At 38.6% G+C, this 25,921-nt stretch overlaps 1 protein-coding gene across 2 annotated transcripts in view; it reads right to left on the reverse strand.

Annotated features, from left to right (window-relative positions):
* sptbn1 (spectrin, beta, non-erythrocytic 1) overlaps nt 1–25,921 on the reverse strand; it is a 251,358-nt gene that overhangs the window by 24,814 nt on the left and 200,623 nt on the right. For both annotated transcript variants that reach the window (XM_055162977.1, XM_020917010.2), the window contains 21 exons: nt 21,938–22,125; nt 19,132–19,249; nt 17,743–17,901; nt 16,341–16,436; nt 15,224–15,430; nt 13,601–13,754; nt 13,120–13,271; nt 12,385–12,603; nt 12,218–12,298; nt 11,905–12,111; nt 11,032–11,243; nt 7,861–7,998; nt 6,339–6,459; nt 5,475–5,690; nt 4,587–5,006; nt 3,906–4,108; nt 3,424–3,514; nt 3,154–3,300; nt 2,317–2,580; nt 491–715; nt 290–379 (listed from right to left, as the gene is read on the reverse strand). In XM_055162977.1, the coding sequence (XP_055018952.1) occupies nt 290–379; nt 491–715; nt 2,317–2,580; nt 3,154–3,300; nt 3,424–3,514; nt 3,906–4,108; nt 4,587–5,006; nt 5,475–5,690; nt 6,339–6,459; nt 7,861–7,998; nt 11,032–11,243; nt 11,905–12,111; nt 12,218–12,298; nt 12,385–12,603; nt 13,120–13,271; nt 13,601–13,754; nt 15,224–15,430; nt 16,341–16,436; nt 17,743–17,901; nt 19,132–19,249; nt 21,938–22,125 (3,708 nt within the window). The remainder of the gene's footprint in view (nt 1–289; nt 380–490; nt 716–2,316; nt 2,581–3,153; nt 3,301–3,423; nt 3,515–3,905; nt 4,109–4,586; nt 5,007–5,474; nt 5,691–6,338; nt 6,460–7,860; nt 7,999–11,031; nt 11,244–11,904; nt 12,112–12,217; nt 12,299–12,384; nt 12,604–13,119; nt 13,272–13,600; nt 13,755–15,223; nt 15,431–16,340; nt 16,437–17,742; nt 17,902–19,131; nt 19,250–21,937; nt 22,126–25,921) is intronic.

The following is a 25,921-nucleotide window of genomic DNA, read 5'->3' on the forward strand; positions in this document are numbered from 1 at the left end:
TTACCCAAATACGTGCTTTTGTGTTTTATTAAAAACATTTAAATAAAGGCACAAATGAGTTGTCTGGCTCAGATGACATTGTCCCATCTCATCCCATATTTCACTTCAAGCACTTTCACCAAGCTCCTGTGTAAGCTGTGTACACTGCAGAGGAAGGTTCTGTCTCCTCACAAACACTGGTGTTGGTGTTGTTGAGTATTTTCACAGTAATGAATATAAATAGATATATAAACTAGAGACCATGTTTATGTGTGAGTAACAGACACATTTACTATAGTTTGGAGTGTACCTGGTTCTTCTTGATGAGCAGCTGAACCGTCTGTAGGTTGTGTCCATGGTCTGTGGAAGTGGCCAACGGCATTCTCTCTTCCACCCACAGCTGTAAAGATGTGTGAATATTTATTAAACTAAATGCTAAAACCACACTCGCATTTACGTCACAAACCATCCTATTTTTAAACATATTATTCAGAGTAAAGTTCAAACTCACAATCTCATCCTCCACATCCCTGTTGAACTGGTGGATCTCCCTGGAGGCCATGAGCATGTCTCTCCTCTTCTGCAGTGGGGACTGGAGAGACTGGAACCTCCTCTCCACGCTGACTCTCTGTCCGTCCACCTCCTCTGAGCCTTTCCCCTCCTGACTCAGGGCCTGGGACTGAGACTGCAGCTCCTCCACCTCCTTCTGCCGCACCTCCACCTGACTCTCCAGCATCTGAAATCACACGAGCAGGTTTAGGAGGAGGTATGTGCTCAGGTCTGCTTTATTAAAGGTAAGAAGGTAAACACACACTGTCCTTTTCACATTCACAAACATAATGTGGGCAAATGCAGCTCTGAAGTGATGTGAAGCTAAACCCAAGGACTAAAAATAATCTGTAGAAGTGTCAGGCGCTTCACAGCACGGCAGAACTCCACATTAACAGAACAGCTCAGTGATTTAATGATAATGTTCAAGTACTTTTTACTTCATAAACCTTTACTATATTTGTACTACTGTATGTTTATGCTGTCTTAATTTTTGTACACATGAAACTGCATGTTATGTTGTATGTGGCACATGCCAAAAGTCGTGCTTATCTTCTGTCTTAAGAATACCATTCTAGACATTTATTTTGGGGGGGAGGCAAACAATAACTTACATTTATGCTTTAATCACGTTTCTCTGTGCATTTGAATATTACAAATACCTACACAATGAATTAATAAATATGACTAAATATAGTAGCAGAGTCTATTATAAAAATAGTTATCATAAACATTACATTTTTCTTTTCGATAACTGAATAGTTTTGGTGATAACGTCTGCTAAACTTTCCCTGTAGTCAATTTATTCATTCAGAATTCTTTTATAGTAATAAGTGTCAGGTAAGAATAATTAGGTACTAGGGATGGGACAAGCTCTCATACTGCAACATCTTGCAAGACAGAACTGACACAAACTCGTGCATGCATGAGGAAAATGATCTTGTGAGATTTATTCCCTTTGAATTTACCTTTGGCTTGGACTAAAAATGGGTTAAGAGCTGGTGAGTTATACAATTTGAGAAGCTGTAGTTCCAAAAAGCAGCACTACAACGACCGCTAAAATATTACATAAAATAAATACAAATGGTGAAGGCAAAATTTGCACTTCACCATTTATTTATTACAAATATGTCAAAACCTTGTCTTGGCTCATTCTCATGGACCTGATCTCATGGTGTGTCTCGTTTCATCAAAATTATGTCTTGTCCCACCCCCTGAGTATTTGGATATCGGCCATGTGAGAGTGCATTTTTTCACTTTTACACAGAATAATTATCAATGGTTGTGTCTATATGGTGTATTGTGCAGTGCAGTGTTTTTAGGGTGAATATTCATTTTCATACTCCTGCATTATTAGGGCCATTTAAACACTCAGAGTTTTCTTGTAGAATTTTGCTTCTCTTACAATCCCAAAATGACTGCTGCATATGCCATAACATGGGCAACAGAATAGTCTTTCTAGTTTTCTTATACTTCACTGGTTCATCCAAATTCCCTCCATAGGTCCTAGGGCTGTGGTCAACAAATTCTTTTCCTGCATTTCCTGCCGATAGATCAATAATCTAAAAAGGGGCGTTGCAAAAACACTTACAACACTACACCTGCAGGGGGAGTTCATGCAGAAACAACTATTTATGCAGAAAAAGTACTAGACTGTATTTAAATTTCACTCTCAAATCTTTAGCTAATTCTCTCAATATCTTTAGCTTTTTGTTATTAAATAAACAAAAGGACAATTAACAAATAACCTATAACTCTAATAGATCCCTGACTCTTTGCCCTTCTCACCTGTTGTTTCTTGAGCAGGATGTTGACTGAGGTGAGATCTTTGCCGTAGTCATCGGACATGAGTTGGCCGTCCAGATTCTCCAGCCACTTGTCCAGGTCGGCACAGCTCTGGGTGAACAGCTCGGCTTTGTTGGCGTCGAACAGACACTTGGCTTTGGTCTGAGTGGTGCCCTCCAAATCGCCCCACATGCCCTTCAGAGCCGACAGCTTCTCCTTCACCATGGCCTCGGTCTCAGGCTTCTCTGCCATCAGCGTCTGTCCATCCTGGAGATACACAAGGGCAGTATTGTAGTTGTAGAGTATGTCACAATATTGTATAGTATTTGGATTTTGTTGAAAGAGGCAGAGGTCAAAGAGGCCTATGGCACAGATTGGCGGCCTCTCCTCAGGGCAGCTGTGGCTACAGTTGGATCTCTCCACTACCAAGTATGGACTGAATGAATAATGCACAAAATTGTAACTACTTAGAGTGTCTAAGACTACTGCATTATTCTTATTACTAACCCCAATTTTTCTCCTCCTTGAGAGTTTGGATTAAAACTAACAACTGTTGTTCAACAAATATTATAAACTGTTTTCTGCAGATGATTTGAGAATCACTGCCTTAAATATATTAACTTCAAAGCAGTTTAGACCCACTAAGATCTGTTTTGTGAGGTTGACCAAGGTGAAAAAATGTAACTGCCAATTACGTGCATTACAACTGTGATTTCCATTTGATTTTCCATGATGGTGAACTTTCCAAGAAATTCAGTTTTCAGACCTTTTGCACCAAAGAAATATTGCACCACTCCATAAGCCATAAACAATAGCATAAACAGTGACTTCTTGTTGTACCTTCTCGATCTTGTCCAGCCACTCCTTGTTGGACTGCAGCTCAGCCATGAAGGCCTGGTGCTTCAGCCATTTACTGTGGAGGTTTCTGGCCTCGTCATAAGACATGTCCTGGGCCGTCAGCATCTTCTCGTTTATCCACAGAGACAGCTGAGAACATAAACAAAACATTAGATTTATGACTACAATATAAGAACATACAGACTCGGATTAGGAGTACAAACTACAAAACAGAATCCTGTTCCACAGTAGCAGTATAGATGCATATTTCACCTCTTGACAGTCCTGGAGGAACTTCTGCAGGTCTCTGTTGTCCTTCAGCCTCATCAGCAGCTCACTGGCGGCTTCTCGGTTCTTCTTACGTCTGCACAACAAACAACAGTATTTGAATCTTTGGAACTAGAAATGACACTGGTGTCTTTCAGCCACTTGTTTTGAGATTTTGCCTGAAATGCTCCTCAGTATGGCATTAAATTTCTTTCCGTTTATGTAAACAAACAGTTAAGCTATCAAACCAAGATACAGGTCAGATCTGTGGAGAGATGAGCCCGCTTAGAGAAAGAATAGATGTTTTCCAAGGTATTGAGCAATGAAAACATCAATAAAAAATAGATTAATATATTTAGTATCACATTATAGAACATTCATATAATTTAGCATTTGTCAAGAATAAGGTAAACAAAAGGTTTTTTATATTATATTATTTCATTCTTTCTATAAACTAAATGAAAAAAAAAAAGAAATAGAGCATATACCTGGATTCGATGGAGTCGACCTTCTCCTGGATGCGGTCTGCGTTGATGTTGCCGTCGGACACTAGGCGGCGCCCTGAGTCCACCACAGCTCCGATCTTCTCCTCGTTGGCGTCCATCGTGGTCATGAAGTCCTCCTGCTTCTTGATGGCAGCCTCTGCCCCCTCCAGTGTAGTGGGCATCTCTGTGTGTGCCAGGACGTACTCCTGAGGAAATACAGTAAGGAGTAGGATTATTATTGAAGGTTAAATTCATGAGAACATAAAGTACTTTAAATGTACATAAATGATTAAATGTGTATTGTAATTACACATTTCTTCCTGATGAGGGCAGCCACACATATCAGTTACATATAGAAAGGACACTACTCATTGGAGGAAAGAATTACATAATCATAATGTTAAGAAAGTGGCAATGGAGCTTTGAAGTTGAGTTTGAAGTTATGGCTTGAACAAAGTCACAGTTAGACTCCGTATTTTTTACAAGGAATGAAAAAATTAAGAACAAGTCTTAGGAATAAAAATGTTTGTCAATTATAAGAATGTTGTGAAATCCAGATAAAATGTCATTAAACTGTTAAAGAGACTGGTGGTAACTTTTTCCTGAGCTTTTTGTGAATGCAGGACAGGACGTGTATTTTAGTCAGTACTGTGTTGTCATAGGGTTTATATTATGTAAGAGTACCTGGTTGTTGAGGAAGGCCTCGGCCTGTTTGGTGTCTCTGAGGAACATCTGGTACGCGTGGGACTGGGACAGGAGGTTCTGGCGGTTCTCCCACATCTTGTGCAGCTCGTTCCAGCCAGTGTCCAGCGCCTGCAGCCTCTGCCTCAGGAACATGTACTGAGCGTCAGTCTGACCCTGTGTCACCATCTCTCCCATGTCCCTCATCTTCTGGTAGTCCTCCTCATAGTTTCGGATCTCGTTCTTGATGTTCTCATGTTGGGCCAGCAGCTTCTCGGCCTCGGTCAGAGTGTTGGGCATGTCCTCAGAAGCGATGGCTGTCTGTGTGCGAGAGAGCCACGACTGGAAGTCATCCAGTTCCCTAAAGAACTGCTGCAGCTTCGAGGCCTCGCCCAGAGACTCCTCACGGTTCTTCATGGTGTCCTACACAGATGGCACACAGGGTTAATAATGCACTCACAATAATCACAAGACACTCTTATTCTATTCAATCTTATTCTTTATATTGCTGTAGTGCTTGTCTGTCTATTATTATAACCATTGGTCTTTTGCCATTTTGCTCATGAGGGACAGTGAACTTTTAATCTCTGCTGTCTGATCTACTCTAATTCTGAGAGATTTCAAATCCTGTCTCCTGCCTTTTTTGGAGTAAATAAATATATATCAAATTGCTTTAAATAAGGTTTAGAGACCAAGTAAAAAGTCTTTGATGAGCCCATCATCATTTAAGCTTGATATATTACTCTTTGAAGCTATAGTTCAGTAAAATTGTGGTAGACTCTAGATCTTATGTGCTGATATTAACACTTTTTTGTGACACATTCTACCTTTTATTATAATTGTTCTTTTAGTTTATCCTCCTCCACAGTTGTATTTCTCAGACAGAGTTACCTTCATCTCAGCCCAGACCCCATTGATGTTCTGCAGCTGTCCCTTTATGGCCTCAGACTGCTCGGGATGTTCTGAGGCCAGACGCTCGGCCTCTTTGTCCAGGTCTCCCAGTTTATCCTCGATGGCGGCCAGGTCCCTCTCCATCCCCGTCAGTTTCCTCTGCAGCGCCATCACACCCGCCAGGTCGTTCCCCAGCTCCTGGGTCGACTCGATCACCTGGGCAACGCAACATTGTTAACATTTAAATCACATTAGCAAGTATTTCACATTTACATTTTGTATATAGCAGAAGTAAAATCAAGCTCAACAAAAAATGCTATTCCAGACTGATTTTGATACCACAATGAAGAACTTTTAGACAATAGCATGTAATTTAAAAAAAAATAAAAATAAATTGTTGTTTTTACATATTATATGGTTTTATAACAGCTCTAAATATTATTTATTCTAAAATCATTCAAGAAAGGTAAAAATTATTTGTGAAAAGTCGCTTTGACAACCTTAGTATGTCGGAAATTCAATGTCAATCACAGTTTGTGTGTGAGTCTCTGTGTTACACGTATTAACCACCAGGGGGCAATGGAAGTTAGTCAAATCATACCAGCACCAACAATCTAACATCTATTTAAAAAGAAAGTTAGGTTGGGTCGGTATTGTGATTAACTGTTTTGTGTAATAATGTTAGGTAGGAAAATTACACAACACAGCTGCTTAATAGCTAACTGTTTTCAGAATGATAAAATATTAGGATAGATTATAAAATGAAATACATCTTTTAAATGGGCCCTCAAAATGTTATAAAATGCCTATAAACTTCTTAAACCAATGGCTAGCTTCAGATGTCTGTGCATATCTGAACAGTACCTTGGTTTTTTCCTTGATCCAGGACTTGGTCTCGTTGCACTCCAGGTGGTAGTTCTGAACCCCCAGAGCTGAGTTCAGGCTGTCCTTCTTCTGATCCACCAGGTCTCGGAACTGACCCCACCTGAACCAGAACACAGGGATGTAAGGAAACTCACTTGAGCTAACTTATATTACACGAAGATTTGTTGTAATATATATATAGATGTTCAAATATTAACAAAGGCAGCTGAAAAGTGTAAACATTTAAAGGCCCCATATTATGCTATTTTCTGATTTATGTTCTAATGTTGTTTCCTTATCACAAACAGACCTGGAGTTGTTTTTTGTTTCATTCATACATGAATAACACAAACCCTGCACACAAACTGAAAACACTCTTCCACCTTGTGATGTCATGTGATAATACAGGAAGTGCTCCACTGTGTTTCTAAACTCTATACACCTTCACTTAAAATCATTTGGAATTGCCAATTTTAACTTGAAAACTACCACTGCATGACATCACAAGGTGGAACAGAGCATTCTGAGCTTTGGAGATACAGACAAACAAATAATGTAGTGTTACCCAAACATGTGAGAATGAAACCAAATAACACCAGGGATTTTTTTAATGAGGTAACAACATTGTGACATGGCTACAAGCTCAATGAGGATAAATAAATAATGAATAATAAATGCAAGATAAATATTTTAAATGCTCCACTGTCGAAATTTTTTTTCAATGACGGGTATTAATACTTTGAAAAGAACACATAATTCACATTCGGATTTGTAATTTGGAGACTGTATTATCTGCTTGTCTCCGTGGTGACATAAAATAAATGCCATAGAGTGAAACATTTCAGGCACAGCATAAATAAACTTCTCCATGGAGACAAGCTGCTCCAACAGAAAAGTTCAAGTACACTTTTAAGAGGTAATCAACTTTTAAATTCTTGTTCAATGTTTTGAGTTTAATTTCATTTATTTTGAATCACTAAATAGGTAAATATTACTTTTGGAGCAACACATTTGTCTTTAATATAAACCTGCTTTGCTTGTTTAATTGGTTTAGTCTGTTAATCTAGACAAACTTCCTAATATAATCACAGACTCCATCAAGTCTGGCTCCAATTCACTATGTACTGAAAAAACCTCACCAGACTCTCAGCAACAGCTCCTGTCAGGCTAATCATTTTGGTCTTAAAATATTTCTCGATTTTGTACGTAAATAAATCCCTATTCCTATCACGGAACCTGGCTCCAAATTTGCTCCTACAGCCAATAGCATCTGTGAGCTTTGACTCCTTTAGTCCACTTTTGTTTTTCAGTCTACGAGTACACCTTTAAAATGTAATCAAAGTTCAATTCTTCCTCCAAAGTTTTGAACAATAACATTAATAAGTTTGAACTAGAAAATCACGACTGCCCATTACTTTTACTTTAGTGTAGGCCTGCTTTGCGTGTTTACTGGGTTTAGTCCGACAATCTGGACAAAATTCCCTTTCTAACAATCTATAATCTGGTTCTCTGCTTGGATTACCTTGTGTTGAGAGTGTCCTGCTGGGTCTTGATCTCCTTCTCGCTGGGGTGTCCACTGTGCAGGAGCTGACGGGCCACCTGGTTCACCACAGCGACCCGCGAAGCCTGGCTGTTCATCTCCGGCTCCAAACTCTCAAAGCTATCGTAAAAGAAAAATAAGAGTCTAAATTAGGCCTTTATTGTGTTTCACTTTAGTCATAATCCCCAGTCTTGACAACATGACTGTAACTAGAGTGGGCAATGTGGGTGAAGTCTTGCCCGGTGAGATTTGAACCATTTCACTGCTACCAATCATTATCATCTTTGCACTGTTTTCCTTAGGACCTCTTGCATATAGCTGACATATACATAACTATATTCTATGTTTTATTTTGACTTATTTTGACATATACAGGGTGTCCCAAAAATTTGACATAATTTCGCAGGTCAATAATTTTGGCATTTCTTGTTGAAATAACCTCAATTTCTTTACAGAATGTATAGAACACACATCAAGATTTTATATTGAATGTTTTATTTTTGTTTTGTTTTCAGGTTGAGCCATGCCGTTCACTCCCAAAGAGAAGTCTTTTTGCGTCATGGCATTTGCTTGCACACACTCACCCAAGATTGTGCAGCCTTCAATGCAAAATTTAGAAAAACTTCACCAAAAGGCAAACAAATTTGGACTTGGGATCAAAAATTTAAAGAGGAAGTCTGCTTCTAAAGGGCTAAAGGATCTGGTAGACCAACATCAACATCATCTCTGAGCTAGACTTAGTAGATTTCAAGATAATTGCTTTTAAAATGACACCATGTACATTTATATAATTATGCCATATTTGACACCAGTCTCTTGCTATTTTTGCTACTTATTTTGAAGATATTATTACCATTTCTATTTTTGCTCTTTGTTATTATAATATATTGTGGTGCGTGAGATACCGTGTCCAAATAATTTCCCCTGTGGATCAATAAAGTTTAAGTCTAAGCCTATTTATCAAACGCTTACTAATAACCAACTGTCACCCGTTAGATTAAATGTATGAAAAGACTGCAGTAGATGCATCGAGGATAAACACTTCAGTAGTTTGAGACTCTGAACCTCCATAACCTTCAAACCACACGCCCTTACACACTGACAGACCATCTGGGCAGAGTTCGTATGAAGTTATGTGGTTAAACACAATGTAAGAATGTACCAGAACACTCAATCTTGTAAAAAATAAAGAGCACAGACATCCTAAACACACAGCAACACACACAGACACACACACACACAGACACACGCATACATACATAACTCCAGAGTAAACACGGTCTGAGCTCTCGTTCCCACACACTAAATCCACAGGAACAGTAAATAAACAGGAGCTATTCTGAGACCAGAAGAAAGTGTGAGGTTAAAGTCAATAAACCAAAGACTAACCCAGGACACGGAACGAGAGTTAGAACTGCTCAATAACAGATATAATGATGCAATACTAAAAGTCTGACAATAATTACATGGTTGTTAGATCAAACAGTGAAAGATACACGACTAGATTCCTACCATACTCCATACAACTGTACAACTCAACCTTATATAACAGATAATACTCCCTATAGTTTCCTTATGACCTATTGTATATAACTGAGATAAATTTGTATCACTTAATTTCTATATTTAGTTTGACTTGTACTTATATTTTTATATAATTATGCCTTATTGACACCAGTCTCTTGCTATCTTGCAGTCTATTGAATCTATTATTACCATTTATATTACTCTTTGTTATTATATTATATTGTGATGTGTGAGCTACTGTGTTAATTTCCCTTGTGGATCAATAAAGTTTGTCTAAGTCTGGAAAGTTACATTTCTGTAAAGCCTCCTGTAAAACAGTACTGCGAGATGAGCTCTGTGAAATATGGGTATTGTTTAGATTGTGTACAAAGTCCAGTTTACACAGAGATCATTGGAAAAGAAGCTTTTACCTTTGGAAACCAGTTACCACCTGTCGACAATATAAAGATAGACTAGACCAGACAAGTATAGTCATAATTTCGATAAAGTGTATTATAGCTGAAAATCACAAATTGTTTATTCCCTTTCGGATCAGAGGATGAGCTCTCTGTCAACTGAGTGTAAAGCCTTAAAGGGACAGTCTGGAAATTTGGACATTGGCTCACTAGGAAATGAGGCCCTGAGTGTTGGAGACGTGTGGAGACACTTTTTTAAAATATTCCATCCAGTCCTTGTATTTGCAGAGGTCGCTGGTGCTAGGCTAGTGCATGTCAATGGCCATAGTTAGCCTGCTACTAAAAACAGTCTTACCCACTCCACAAAACACCCAAAACAAATCTGTTATTACATCAGACTGTCCATGTAAATGTCTGTGTTGATAGAATAATTTTAGAAGTAAAGCCAGCCTTGCATTTGAAGGATTTATGTCTGAGCAAGAGCAGCGAGTTGTACTTCCTGATAGAAAGCATGGCAGCGGCGGACTGATATATGAGAAAATAGTCCCTTTAAGTCTGATTAATAGTTTTATTTCAAACATTATTCTATCAACACAGACATTTACATGGACAGTCTGGTGTAATAACAGATTTACTTTGGGTGTTTTGTGGGCCATTGACATGCACTAGCCTAGCACCAGTGACCTCTGCAAATACAAGGACTGGATGGAATATTTTAAAAAAGTGTCTCCACACGTCTCCAACACTCTGGCTCACTAGGAAATGAGGTTCTGTGTCCAAAATTCCAGACTGTCCCTTTAATGTGAGAAGGATTTTCACTAAAAACATGTAAGGCTTTTAATTGACGTAAAAATACAAGAGCATAGTATTCAGGAATATGTGAGATGGAGAGTTAAAGATTGTATTAAGCAGATAGTGATAAAATCTAAAACCCTGAACATGAGAGACAGGTCTGTACTTTGACAATGTTTAAATTCAGGCTCAAAATGGTTCTCTTTAGCTATGCATATGACTGAAAGGCTTTTTATTCTGCATTCTTCTCTTTTAATGCTGATTATTTATGTTTGTTTTGTGATTTTAATATCTTTCTTATTCTGTAAAAGCACTTTGAATAACTTTGTGTACAAAATTGTGCTGTACAAATAAACTTGCCTTGCCTAAAAAACGCTTTCACCAAAGTTAAGACAATAATAATCTGTCTTTAGTCCCCTGGGCTCCTGCTGATACTGACCGGTGCTGCACCACCTCCAGGTCCTCCAGTTTCTCAGGGATCTCCATGCTGTTGAGCCACTGCTCCTTCTCGTCGATCCAGAGCTCACAGGCGTTGGCTTCACTCATCATCTTATACAGAGACAGAGCGTCCTGCAGGGCCTGCTTCCTCAGACGGGTCAGCTCTGCCACCTCCTTATAACGCTCCTCTATCCCAGCCAGCCTGCTCTGCACCTGCACACACAAACACACACACACACAACACAACAAACATTACTTCTACACATTTAAATCAGGGGGAAAGGGTCGGAAATATATTTCATCATGCTTTTTTTTTCAATCTTAATAACTGGTAATTATTCAGGACTAAAACTATGATAAACAGATACTTTCCCTCCTAATGAATAAGAAGATAATGAAGATAAATATACAAGATACAAAAACACTGGACATAATGTAATTAGCCATGTGAGTAGCCAATCAGAAAGCAGAATGAGGATCACATGAGTCATTTGAGTTTCAATGCTGAACTCCAGTTGGTTTAAACCTAAAATGCGTCTCTCTGATCTGAATGGTCACTGTCTAAACCCCAAAACCTGCACCAGTCATGAGTCAGTGCTACTGCAGCCTCTGCAGCTCAGGGAGGGAATTCTAGAGATTCTGAGCTTTCACATGAGACATGACCTGTCCATATACTGAGAATGAGAAACTCATTGTCCTCTATCTGCAGGTTAAAGGCACTGTAACACAGGCTCAGTTCTGTAATACCAATCCCCATGAGGTTTTTCAGGTTAATTAAAAGGTTACATAAAAAAAAGAAAGAAAACATTAAATCCACTTAATCTACTCTTTCTTTCACCCCTGTCCCTCGGGGAAACTTCTTGAGCGTTCGTACCTCCTCAGAGTTGGCCTTCTCGGGGGGCAGGGTTTTGGACTGTTCGTGGAGGGCGTCGATCACAGGTCTGTAGCTGGAAATCTCCTCGGCCACATCTTTGTGCTTCTTCACCAGAGCCTGAGTGGAGAACTCATCATGACCCACATCCACAGAGGAGACGATTCTCAACACGTCCAACATCCAGGTGTCAATGTCATCTGCATCAGCCTGAGGAACAAGAGAGGGATAGGAAAAGGAAGGAATACAAGTAAAGTCAGTCATTTGTTCATTTTAGATATAAAAAAAGTGTTAAAAAATCATGGCTGTGACTTACCTGGAACTGATGCTGGTTACAGGCTTCTTGTAGTTTGGCTTTGCGGACAGCAGAGAGGCGCTCTAGAGCCGCCCACTGGTCCTAGAGGAGAGGAAGTCATTGTTGCATTTATATAAACTATTCTTTCTTAATATATATATTTTTTCATCTCAGTGCCGTGTGTCTACCTGGAGGTCCTGGATTCTCTCTTTGATCTTGTCTGCTCCAAAGTGATTGTTGGCCACCAGCTCCTCTCCCTGCCTGATGGTCTGCTGCAGGTGAGCTCCTCGTCCACTCATCTCGTCCTCGAAGGCCTTGTGTTGGCTCAGGAGACGTACGGCTCCGGTCAGGTCTTTGCCATAGTCCTCAGAGGAGAGGATCTGCTCCTTCTCACGGATCCAGCCCTCCTGTAGACCACAACATAGTGAGAAGGTTCATGTCAGTTATTTCAATACAATATATAAATTATTATATTTTACAAATAACAGAGAGACTGCAGTTAATGTTAATGTTTTAAACCACCAACCCTCCTGTGCCTAAACTAATCTTTAACACTTAATACATTAAAGGTGCATTGTGGAACTTTTCTGGTGGAGGGTCTATCAAATGCTTTTCTCCATCTTGTTGCTTTGTCTGGAATGTTCCGGAGTATGGCATTAAACTTTTCTATCTCCATGGAGACCAAACCAGACCAAGTCACAGGTCAGATCTGTGCAGAGGTGACCCTCTCACAGTCAGAAAGCCTGTTTGTAAAGGTATTAGTGACCTATAAAACCACCTGTAATTGAATAAAGACCAGAAAAATGACATAGTGCACCTTTAAAACAAAGTATAATAGATCATCCTGTTTATAAAGTACATGTGGTTTGTACAATAAAAAACCCCGATACAACTCTCCGTACACACAGGAGGACCACACTGACCTCCTCGGCCATCTCCCAGAAGAACTTCCACAGTCTCCTGGACTCCTCCAGACGAGCCCTGCGCTCTGCGGCCAGCTGACTCAGCTCCTGGTAACAGAAGTCCAGGTGGGCCACGCGGTCTCTGATGATCTGAGGGTCACATGGCTTGTAGCCTACACACAAAGGAAACAGGACAGTTGCAAAAATGAGTCACCTCAAAAATCTGTAATGTTATAAAATATTGCAGGCTTTTCTCATATTGTGTATCAAACTGTGCATCCGGGTAAGATAACAATAAATACAGGCTAGTAAATAAAGGCAATTTAAAATCCAATAGAGTCACATCTAACGTTTACAATCAGTCGAAGATTTACAGTCAATTATTACATCACTAAATATATCAGCTTTTATATCAGCTATCAATACCACCAAAGCCCTTTTATCAGTAGCCTATCATGAATCCATAGCAGCTGAGCCATAGTATAAACCCAGAATAAAATACCATCAGTGTCGTTGGCGAATTTCTGTGCGTTGCTGTTGACATTGCGGACGCGGTCGGCCTGGATCCCGATATCGGCCTCGACCAGAGCGTGTTTCTGTAGCAAGTCCTCCACTCCCAGCAGATGTTTCCCATAGTCCTGAGACAGCAGCAGCATCTGTGGACACATACACAGAGGGAGGGAGAGAGGGGGAGGGCACAGAGAATTTTAGCATACAAAGTTTGGCTCTAAAGTTACATTTTACACATACAAATGGTCTAGGTCCCCAAATGTTCTTAATGTTTGTTTAGAAAATTCTATAGGTATTCTGATGGTAAACAGGTGTTTCGGTGAAAATTTTAGCTTTTCCAAATTAATATTTTTCAGTATACAATAGGGATGCAATGATATTCAATATAATATTGAATAGCCTATTGAACTAGCCTCACGATTGGATACATGTGTTCAGTGTTCACTTGATACAACACGCGTCCCTCCATGTGTGCTGTGTTATCATCAATGTTGCCAAAATGAACGGGTGCACACCCAATTGGGCTTCTTTTGACTACCTCGGGCGGGTAGATATTTGAGCTACTCTCAACAAGTTTGGGCAGTTTTTGTTATCACACCAATCAACAGGATATGCAATAATGCAATAACGTGAGGAACTGTATGAGACTTTCACTCCTGTCCAGTCATATAGAGGTGCGCTCCCACCTGTGCACAAATGAATGGACATCTGCTACAGTCAGACCTCCGCAGCAGCTGCTGCATGTTCTATGTATCATATAAAATATGAATCAAAAGCAAGTTACTAAAGACTGATAAATACTTTTCCACTGCCTGAGACCATTTATCTTCACTAGTTTTGCGGAGTTTTGTTAAAGCCATTGCTGTCAGCTGAGCAGAAATGACACATCATTTCCGCAAAAATAAGAACAATAATTTTTGAAATATACTCACACAAATGAAAATTGTCACAGTTTCGCATAATTTTCTGCCTGTTTTGAGGCTATTTAACATTTTCAGGGACTGGATGACATCATCAGTTGAAAAATAAAACTGCTAATATTTTAAGAGTCATAATCACACAAACAAAACTTCTTACAGCACAAAACGGCAGAAACGAAGCACAAAGGATTGACTTTATTTTGGGCCATTTTAGAGAATTTTTAAGCTTCCTGGGGGGCTGGCTGACCCCAATTTGTACTGTAAAAGTATCATTAATGTCTCAAAATGAACAAACGGAGCATAAACGATTGACAAAGATTTTGCGTAGGTGTGCGTTTGATAGGGGGCCAACTTCACACAGGTGCTGCAGGAGGGGGGCAGAGCAGCACGGACACAAGGAGTGTGCATGCAGAGAGAGGACTCGGGAAGAAAAAAATCATCAAATCAGCATCAAAAAAGGAAAAGTCTGATAGTGTAACTCCCATACAGTCTTTATAAAGAGTAGACTGGTATATTATAAATAAGTTTATGAGTTTATTTATAAATAATCTACAAAAAATGTGAATCAAAAACATCAAAACTTACTATAGTGTTTTTTGGTGTATTCTCTTGTATATTATATTTTCATTCAAAACAAGAACTTACGCCACTAAACCTAACCAGAGCCCTGATGTAAACCTGACTGTTGGCTGTACCTTCATCTCGTCCATCCAGTCCATGATGTAGAGCATCTCCTGGAAGACCCTCTGCAGCCCCAGGTTCATCTCCAGACGGTGCCTCCTGGCCTTCAGCAGCTCCAGCAGATACTCCCACAGCCGGATCACGTTGTCTTTACGTGCAGTGATGCGTTTGATGTCATGGTAACTCTCCGCCTCCAGCTCCCTCGCCACGGCAACCACGGCCTGCAGCGGATCACACGGAGGAGGGAAAATAAGATTAGAATTAAAAAAGATGAGGATGTTAAGTGCAGCCTTAATATTGGATTCAAAGATCAAACTTATGGTGACATTGGTATGGTAACAAAACCTGGAAACAAAACTAACTTATGCATAACTGAACCGGGGCTAAACCAGGGCTAAACCTAAGCCTAAACCAGGGCTAAACCTAAGCCTAAACTGGGACTAAACCAGGACTAAGCCAGGACTAAACCTAACCATAAACCAGGGCTAAACCGGTGCTAAATCGGGGCTAAACAGGGACTAAACCTAACTCTAAAACAGGGCTAAACCTAACCCTTAATAAGGGCAAAACCAGGGCTAAACCAGGGCTAAACCAGGACTAAACCGGGACTAAACTGGGACTAAACGGGACTTAACCGGGACTAAACCAGGTCTAAACCAGGGCTAAACTTAACTATACACTGGGGCAAAACCAGGGCTAAACCTAACCTTAAACCGGGACTAAACCAGGGCTACACCAGGACTAAACCAGAACTAAATAAGAACTAAACCAGAAATAAAGCAGAACTAAACCAGGACTAACTCTAACGTTAAACCACAGCTAAACCAGGACTAAACCAGGACTAAACATAACCTTAACCCAGCACTAAACCAGATCAGTGATTTGTTTAGGATCAGAAACACTTCTCTGAAATTGAATATATCTCCATGGACAAATCCAGAACAGAAGTCCGTGTTCAGTGATTTTGGCATTTTGGTGTGAATTTATATTTTACATATATTATCATATATTATATTTCATGTCTAATGTGTTAACAGTAAATGCCATTAATGCAAGTTCAGTTCTTCCATTTGAAATAAAAGGTAATAGTCTGAGTTTTTTTGTAAAGATTTTACAAGACATAATAGTGACCTGCACTCTCTCCTCGTAGGCTGCGATGTCTGTTTCGATGGCTTCATGTTTCTTGGTGGCAGCTTCTACAGCCTGGAGGTCAAATCCAAAGTTATCCTGTAGGGGGAGACAGAGAGAAGACAATACAGAGGACAGATGAGTAAAGGGAAAATTAACAACATTAATGGGCTTATGTAACGCTAATTTCTGATCGATATTCTAATGTTGTTTCCTCATCACAAACAGACCTGAAGTTGTGTATTGTTTCGTTCACACATGTTTAACACACAAACCCTGCAGATTGAGGCTGTAGTCTTCCATCAAACAGAAATCACACTGTTCCACCTTGTGATGTCATATGGTAATACAGGAAGTACTCCATTGTTTTTTTAAACTCTACACACCTTCACTAGAATCATTTGGATACTTTCCACCATGGAAATGGCCAATCTCTACTGAACTAAAAGTAAAAGGAGTTGTCCACTTGAAAACTACTGCTTCATGACATCACAAGGTGGAACAGAGCATTTTGAGCCCTGGAAATGTAGACAGACTAATAATATTACTCAGACATGTGTGAATGAAACAAAATACAACTAGAGGTCTGTTTTTGAGGAGGTAACAACATGGCTTAAAGCTCAGTCAATTTTGTGTAATATAAGACCATTAAAAAATGAAATACAAAAAAGTAACACGTTTTTTCCTCCCAGTATCAGGTGGAAGAATTTCAGAAAAAGGTTAAGTGTATTTTTGTCCCTAATTCTAAAAAGCGCACCCCACCCTCTACATTGTAAAGTGTGTTATAAAAACAGCTATTTGTAATAAAAATTATTTAACGGAAATATTTCTATAATAATGCCGCTGTCTTTGTTATAAAACGTCTGTTGGCATGTATTTTAAGGTCTGCAGAGTTGTATTGTCCAGATAACAATTATTAAAATAGGCAACAATTATTTTAATAGTCGATTAGTCTGAATGATTCCAATCCATTGTTGCAGCCCTGGAGTGTGTGTGTGTGTGTGTGTGTGTGCTGTTACCTGGGAGATGGTGTGTTCTGTACAGACTATAGACCTGGAGTTCAGATGACATCACAACAGTCTAATCATACTTAATACAGATGGGGAAGAACATTTATGCTGTAATACTGCGAGGTCTTGACTCTAGCCAATAATGAAAATGATCAGGTTCAACATTTTTTCCTATTTATACCATTGGATTTGCCATGAACTTGAACTTATCAGTGACTAGACCCAAGAACTCACTGTTTCACAACTAAAATTTAACTGTTTAACTAATTTAACTGCCTCCATCTATATATTACTGGCCTATAGAGTGATGATGGCATCTGAAACCTGGCAATAGTTTCCTGGGAGTCCATGTAATCTGTATTCTGTATAGTGTTGAGTGTACACATGTAGGTTACCTGGGAGACGAGGCGCTGGTTCTCGCTCAGCCACGTCTCTCTCATGGCGGCTTTCCTGTCAAAGCGGCGGGCGAGCTGCTCCAGTTTCTCCTGACGAATCAGCTCTGTCCTGAGGGCGAGCTCCCTCTCATGCTCCGCCTTCTCCAGACGCTCCCACGCCTAAAAACACAACAAAATCATAACATTTTTCACTGGACTTGAATCATTATGTCAAATTATCATGATTTCCACAGTGACAGAAAAAAATCGTAATTATGACTCTGTCCAGAATTGAGAGCCCCTGTCCTAATGGTTCAATCAATCAAACAATCACTCTTTATTTCTAGAGCACACTTAAAGCACGCAAAGTGGTTTAGTTATAAAATCCACAAAGAAACATGCAAAAATAACATTAAACAGTAAAATAAAAACAAATTGTGCAAAGCGTTGCTGCATTAAGAAGCCAGTCTGAATAGATATGTTTTGAGCCTAGATTTAAACAGGCTACAGTCTATTCATCTTATTCAGCCCCACCCAATTTCGTCTCTAAATGGTCCTAAACCACCTGGTTCTTGTGGTGGCACTTCCAGTTAAACAGGGATCCCATTCATTTCAACTGCGAGAATTTGGGAAAAGTTTTGCCGATTAAAAATGACAAAGTCAGTTCATTTGAGTAAAATGTTCAGTTTTCATGTGCACCAACAAGTCATACTGCACTGATTCTCTGGCCCATAAAAAATAATACAACCCCAATGATGATGGAGGTGCACAAGGCAACTTCTGGAATAAGGTGAATAGAGGTGTGCTTAGTGGTTGTCCAAGTATCTGCATGTCTGGCACTATGGTAGACATTTATCTCTCAAAACAATATTAGGTCAACTGGATAAATAAACTAGCCAGGCTGGTGCCACCTAGCGCCTCCGCTCAATTTCATTTATCTCCAGCGACTCGGTCAGGAATCAGAATACACTAGATTCGCAAAAACTCCGGATGCGAGTTTGGGCACCAGCCAATCAGGGAAGAGCCAGACATTCTGTGTTGGCAACGATTCCCGAGATCGAGGATTTAAAACCGGAACAAAGAGAATGTTTGGTGAATTTTATCAAGGGGAAAGACGTTGTTGCCCTTCTTCCTACAGGGTTTAGGAAAAGCTTAATATATCAGTTAGCCCTGTGAGCGGCTTATTACATACATCACAACCAAATAGCAGTGATTGGTTAAATAAAAAGTACCTGCCTATCGTCAAGTGAACGAATCCTAATGCCGCGAGGTCAGACGGTTTCTATGAAGTGAAACTGGCTGTTGAAGCAGGCTATAAATAAACTTGTATAGAACTTTTTTTTTTCATTTTGTGTGTTTTGTCTTCTGCACATGAACATGAATAGTTGTGTCCATGTGTGGGTCTCGTACCTTGTTGATGTCTGAGATGAGTTTTCCTTCTCTTGGGGTGTAGACCTTCTGGTTGTTGGCTCTCATTTTACTCTGGATGGTGAACAGCAGCACCTCCAGGTTTCCCTTCTCTGTGAACCTGGAACATTCAAACATTTACAAGTTATACACAAATACTTTATCACTGCAAGAAAACTACAGGAAATAAATTAAAAAGGCAAAAAAATGACAGGTTAGACTACTCATTTTACTCAAATATAGTTCACATCATTATATTTAAGATTTCACTACAAAGCTTGCCTAGTTTCTTGAAGTTTTTTTAATGTTGGTGATGTTTATAATTTTACTGTAATTTTTTTTTTTTTTTTACAATGTAGTTATAATTAAACCAATAAAATATATCACAGCAGCTTTATTTTGTTCAGTTAAGGTTTAAAGTGTGAAAATGGCTTCCTTGTGTGCAAACTGAGCCTGCATTTTTGTGTTAATGACATAGGTAAAGGTACACAGCCCTACTTCCTGTATTTTTGTACTTTTCTTTTTGATGTTTTTTCCACAAAGTGCCACTTAACTGATTTAAACTATGGTGAACATCATTATCATTATATTTTGGATTTTACTGCAAATCTTGCTTTTTAAAATGTTGATGAAGATTATAATTCTGTACGTAGAGTTAATTTCATAACTGTTACCTAGCAACCATTATGTTAACAAGGGCCAAAACTTGTCTAAATTACACAGTAGTTACTGCTAGAAAATTTTTCCTGCATTTTGGATGGAATTTTCCATGTTAATGACATAAGTAGAGAGATTTTCTTTTAGAACTCAGCCCTACTTCCTATATTTTTGTATTTTCTTTTACTTTTTTTTTTCACAAAATGCAACTTAACTGATTTAAAGTTGTGATAAATACTGACCACAGGTACTACCCCATTAAACCAAGTCAGAATTAAAAAACAAACAAACTGAAAAACATGAAAACCTGTCTTAAATATGTGCTTTAAAGATGCACTATGTGCGATAACTTATTTTGAAGAAGGGTCAGAAATCTGCTTCTCTCTATGGTGACTTTATTGCTTTTCCTGGGAAGTCTCACAACCTGGCATTAAACTAATTTATCTTGTGCTTATGTGAGCTGTAAGCTGGCCCACTTCTCCACAGATCCGACCTGTAACTTGGCCTGATGACGTGGCCTGCCTATCTCCATGGTGATGTTATTGATTTGCCTGGGAAGTCCCACAGTATGGCATTAAACAAATCTATCTTATACTTATGTGAGGTGTGAGCTGGCCCACTTCTCCACAGATCTGACATGTAACTTGGCCTGGTTATGAAGCCTGCACATCTCCACAGTGATGTTATTGATTTGCCTGGGAAGTCCCACTACATGGTATTTAACAAATCTATCTATTATTTATGTGAGCAGTGAGCTGACCCACTTCTCCACAGATCTGACCTGTAACTTGGCCTGATGACCTGGCCTGCTTATCTCCACGGTGATGTTACTGCTTTGCCTGGGAAGTCCCACAGCATGACATTAAACAAATATATCTTGTATTTATGTGACCTGTGAGCTGACCCACTTCTCCACAGATCTGACCTGTAACTTAGCAAGGTGAGGTGGCCAGCTTGTTTCCATGGCGATACGGTAGTTAAATTAAACGCCATACTGTAGAACAATCCGAGAAAAAAACAACATCTACATGGACCCTCTACCAGAAATGTTCCACAGTGCAGCTTTAAATCTACAGGTGTTCTAAGGACATTTCTGAGATTTTGGGCCCTCTTATACACTGATCTCCAACAGTCAGACGTTACAGTATTTCCCAGAGGGTCACAAAAATGTCTGTAGTCATTTGGCCCGAGCACAGCTGCAGGTCTGAATCACTCTGTGCAGTGTTTCCAGGAAAATCAAACTGAAAATCACACTCTAATCACACTCAGCTGCTTTGTTGTCCTCCTCTCTATGTGTGTGTGTGTGTGTGTGTGTGTGTGTGTGTGTGTGTATGCGTGTGTGTGTTTGTGTATGTGTGGGTAGATGATTCAGCTCTGAACCTGTTAAATTTCACCCTCAGACCAAAGAGGAAGGCTACTGTGTGTTCAGCGCTTTCTAACGATGCAAGAATGTAGATTTGAACTAAATTTGAACTTTTTGTAGATTCTGTAAGTTAAAATGACTTGAATTCATGTTTCATTACTTCATGAATTCATTACTTGAATTTTATCTTTAAATGTCATTGATTTGGCCAAGATTTAACACGTTCAACCTTCATTATTTGACTTGTTTGCGGATATTTTGAACTTATTTGAATACAGTTCAGTACAGCAGTTTACTAGTTTCTAAAAGTCTGCAGGCATTTAATTTATTTCAATATGGAATATTATTATTTGGTTGAATAAGCAACATATCAACCCTGTCAAAAAATAAATAAATAAATAAATAAATAAGTATAATATTGTTTGCAGTGAAAGAAATAACTTACTTGCTCTTTTCTGCTACTTTTGCTACTGGAATGTATTATTACCATTTAATCTTTTATATTTATAGATTATGATGATGAGTGAGCTACTGCGTTAATGTCATTTCCCTTGTGGATCAGTAAAGTTTGTTTAAGTCCAAGTCTAAATTACATAACATTAAATGTATAGTAAAACTCTTTCTATCCAACGTCATTCACACTGATCTGAACTTGGGGAGATTCATCAGGGCCAAGACTCACATCTTACATAAACATATACTAAAATTCTTTCTTTCCATTTTTTTTTTTCTTGAGTTTTTACGTCTTATTTCTGTTTGTGTTCTTCTTCTTTATGTGTTTGTGCTCACTTGGGGGGTTTCTCCACGGTGCGGTAGGTGTTGAAGGCCTGCAGCTGCTGTTGAACTCCCACCAGAGAGTTTGCAAACTTCCTGTTGTTGAGGATGATGATGGTCTGCTCGATCCACTCCAGAAGGTCTGAGGCCAGGGACTCGTACTTCTCTATCATCTTCTCTGTTTCGATGGCATTGTCCAAAACCTGCACATGAACAGAACGTCAAAATTGTACAGGCAAGTGTTTGGGCTCACCCGTTCATTCATTGTTTTGTTTTTTTTCTATACGTTTACTACTTTCTACTTTTTATATTCATACAGAATTATCTTTCTATTATCCATTTTATTTTTGTACAGTTTCTCTTTTCTTGTATAAACAGTAGCTAGTATATATATTTTATTGCTATATTTCTATATTTTACTTTTACTTGTACATATACATTTATTATGATATATAGGATATATTATGATAGAATTATGCTGCATTTGACACCAGTCTTCCTATTTTTGCTAAATTTTAGCTCTCTGTAGATTCTGTAAGTTAAAATGACTTGAATTCAGAATTTTATCTTTAAATGTCATTGATTTTGCTAAGCTTTAACACATTCCACCTTCATTATATGACTTGTGGATATTTCTGACTCATTTGAATACAGTTCAGTACATCAGTTTATTCATTTGTACAATTATGCAGGCATTAAATGTATTGTTTGTTTATTTATTGTTTATAGTTCTTCTCTTGGTTATTATAATATATTGTGATGTATGAGCTACTATGTCCAAGTAATTTCCCTTGTGGCTCAATAAAGTTTGACTAAGTCAAAGTGTACAGAGGACATGAAATATATGAAGCAAGATATATGGTCAAAAACAAAACTAAACAAAATACATTTCTTTACTCTATAATTCCATACATCTTACTTCATATATTTCATGTTTTCTGTGTGTATATACAGTGCAGATAGCAGTAAACATATAGAAAAAACACTGAATGAGAGGGTGAGTCCAGACTTCTCATTTGTAGTGTACATTAATACAGAAAATATTATAATATATCTGCTAATATTCAAGAGCAATTTATGACACGATAACAGATTTTTCTGAATGAACTTAATATTACTGCTATGATTTTATACTTCAACTTTTATATTTCAACTTTCCTACCAAACCAAGTCAGAATTAGAAAACCTGTCATATACACATTAATGCAAGTTAATAGTTAATGTCGAAATCGATTCATATTGGTTTCTTCATGGTCGATGCCGATACTGATACTTTAGAATCCAGCAAAAGTTATGACCAGTAAGCTTGGTCGATACTTCTGGGCCAGTGTGTTTTGTAAATTTTGATAATTTCCTACAAATTATATAAAAAATGTACACTAAACTCAGCACAGCTCCATAAACCTACATTACCAGTCAAAAATTACATTTATTTAAATTACCTTGCATCAATTAAAAATGAACTTTACTGGAAGTTTTTTTTAAAAATTTAATTTAATATTTAGTATGTGGTTTTAAGGATCTTAGCGTGAATAAAGACTGATGGCTCATTCTAACGTGTTAAACATGCACATATTTAAATTATTCACTGTATTGAGCACCGGTCTATGGCCCTTGATCGGCCCTCTGCTTCATCTGTGTTTAGATATGTGGCCCTTGATGAAAAAAGTTTGGACATCCCTGGTTTACACTATAAATTCTCACTAATGGCATCAAAACTATGAATGACTTATATGGAATGTAGCAAATAACAAAAAATAAAACTCAGAATAACTCGTGCCACCATTGATCACTGCTTTTCACTTTTGATATTTCTTGACCCTGACCACAGCTGTGAAGTGAAACCATTTCATATGAATTAATCCAGAAGCTCATTGAGAGAAGGCCAAGGGTTTGCAGCGCTGTCATAAAAGCAAGTGGATACTTTGAGGATTTGAATTAATACTTAAAATATTTAGCTGCGATATTGAACTATTTTTCTTTGCTACATAATTCCATATATCAGCATGTTCCAACTAGTGCATATGAAAAGTACAAATTATACAAAATACTTCTCACAATATCAAATGCTTCGATATAAAACTTAAGACAGGCCTATGCAGACGTATCTCAAACCTAAATATTTGACTTGGCTTTATGTTTTCATGATAGCTTTAAACTATATATTCGTTGTGTCAGTTTGGGGATTTGGAGATTTCAAACTATGAGGTGAGACTCGTATAACAGGCCAAATCTTTTCACCATTTATCATTCTGGAAAATCCTGGAGCTGTCTAAAGAGATATAAGGCTGTAGAGATGTCCTCGTCTGGATCTTTAGGTAAATATACGGTCCAGTTTAGATGGTGGAATATCTGAAGCGCAATCAATCTTAAAACGTCTACATAAATTATTCAAGTTTTAAACTACTGCCTCAGTATAGGTCATAAAAAGCATAAATCGGGAATGGAAAACAATGAAAGCAACGGGATAATAAAAATATATGGAAAGTCCTAGTATCTTATGTGGTTAGCTGCGTAGTAAAGGCAATTTGAGCCTATAAAACGGCATTGGCAACAACTTTGATTGACAGTTTTGCTAAGCATCCGCCCTCTGCCAAATAGACCTTTTTCACAACGTCCGGAAGTGTCACAATGTAGGGTAAATGTCCCTAACGTTAATGTCCACAAGGGATAAATATTCTTCCATGAAGAATTTATCCACAACTATCAAGGGAAGAAAGACGAAAACTTAAAGGAGAACAACGACCAGTATTAGTGAACTACTGAACAAAACTAATGTTATGGTCATGAATAAAACAGAAGTAACTTATTCACTCAGACTGATTCTACAATTAAAATTCTAAATCTATTTCATGATGTTGATATTAGCATAGACAGAGAGATTTGTGCAGTTTAAATTCTACACATTTGATCTGTGAATATCTGTAGCATTCGAACTGCATAACCGATCTTTAATTTTAATTTTAGAATTAGTCTGAATTAACAAGTTACTTATAAACAAATGACTTATTACTTATGTTTTATTCATAATCACAGCATTAGTTTTGCTCAGTAGTTCACTAATGCGTCGTCGTCGTTCGCCTTCAAGTTTTCGTCTTTCTTATCTTGATAGTTGTGGGTGAATTGTTCATGTTAGAATGTTTATCCTTTGTGGACCTTGTTGGATGAAGATTTGGTGATGGGGCAGATTTATGAAGCTGGAGGAGAATACGCAAGATATTTCCACAGATATTTTGCCACAGAAAAGCACTGAAGTGAGTGATGTTTAGCCTAAATCGCAGCACTTCTGGCCGTTGTGAAAATGGTCTGTAGGGGTGTTACCTTCAACAGTGCCGCTCCCAATCGGCTCTTTGATAATACAATGGATGGAACTCTGCTTCAAATTGGCTGCCATAATTGCCGGCTTCGATGAGTTTAATTTGACTGGAGCTGACGCGATGATGATGTCACATTCATAGGGAAGGGACAAGGACTAAGTTCAGACTGCAGGGCTTAATTGCTCATTTCGGATTTTTTGTGAAATCAGATTTTTTTGCGAGATCGTTCACATTTCCAATTAAATGTGACTTGAATGTGATCTCCAGTGTGAACATTAAACACCCCAAAATGTCCCGCATGCGCACTGGAGCCCTAAACATGGACACAGCATTGAGCACCTGGTGGTTTTAAAGTTGCTGTCATACTGGAGCCAGAACATGTACAGCTTAACTGTTTTAAGGAGGAGAATGAGAAAGAGAAGGACGAGGTTTTTGGCCTTGGCTTTTTGTGGGGCAGTGGCAGCAACGTCTGTAGAAAGGAACGTGAAGAGTGGTGGGATTGATCTTTACTTAGCTTCTTCACTCACACAGACTTCATACACAATTTTTGCCCGCCGAGAAGAACGTTTGTATACATTTGTGAGCGTGTAGGTGGGATGAATGCAACCTGGCCATTTAGACTGAAGTCACATGTCAAAAGATCGGATATGTATCTTTTTTTTAGGTGCATATATCCAAGTGG

Source organism: Boleophthalmus pectinirostris, unplaced genomic scaffold (assembly GCF_026225935.1).
Source record: "Boleophthalmus pectinirostris isolate CB_2022bp ecotype Guang Dong unplaced genomic scaffold, ASM2622593v1 HiC_scaffold_5, whole genome shotgun sequence".
NCBI lineage: Eukaryota > Metazoa > Chordata > Actinopteri > Gobiiformes > Gobiidae > Boleophthalmus > Boleophthalmus pectinirostris.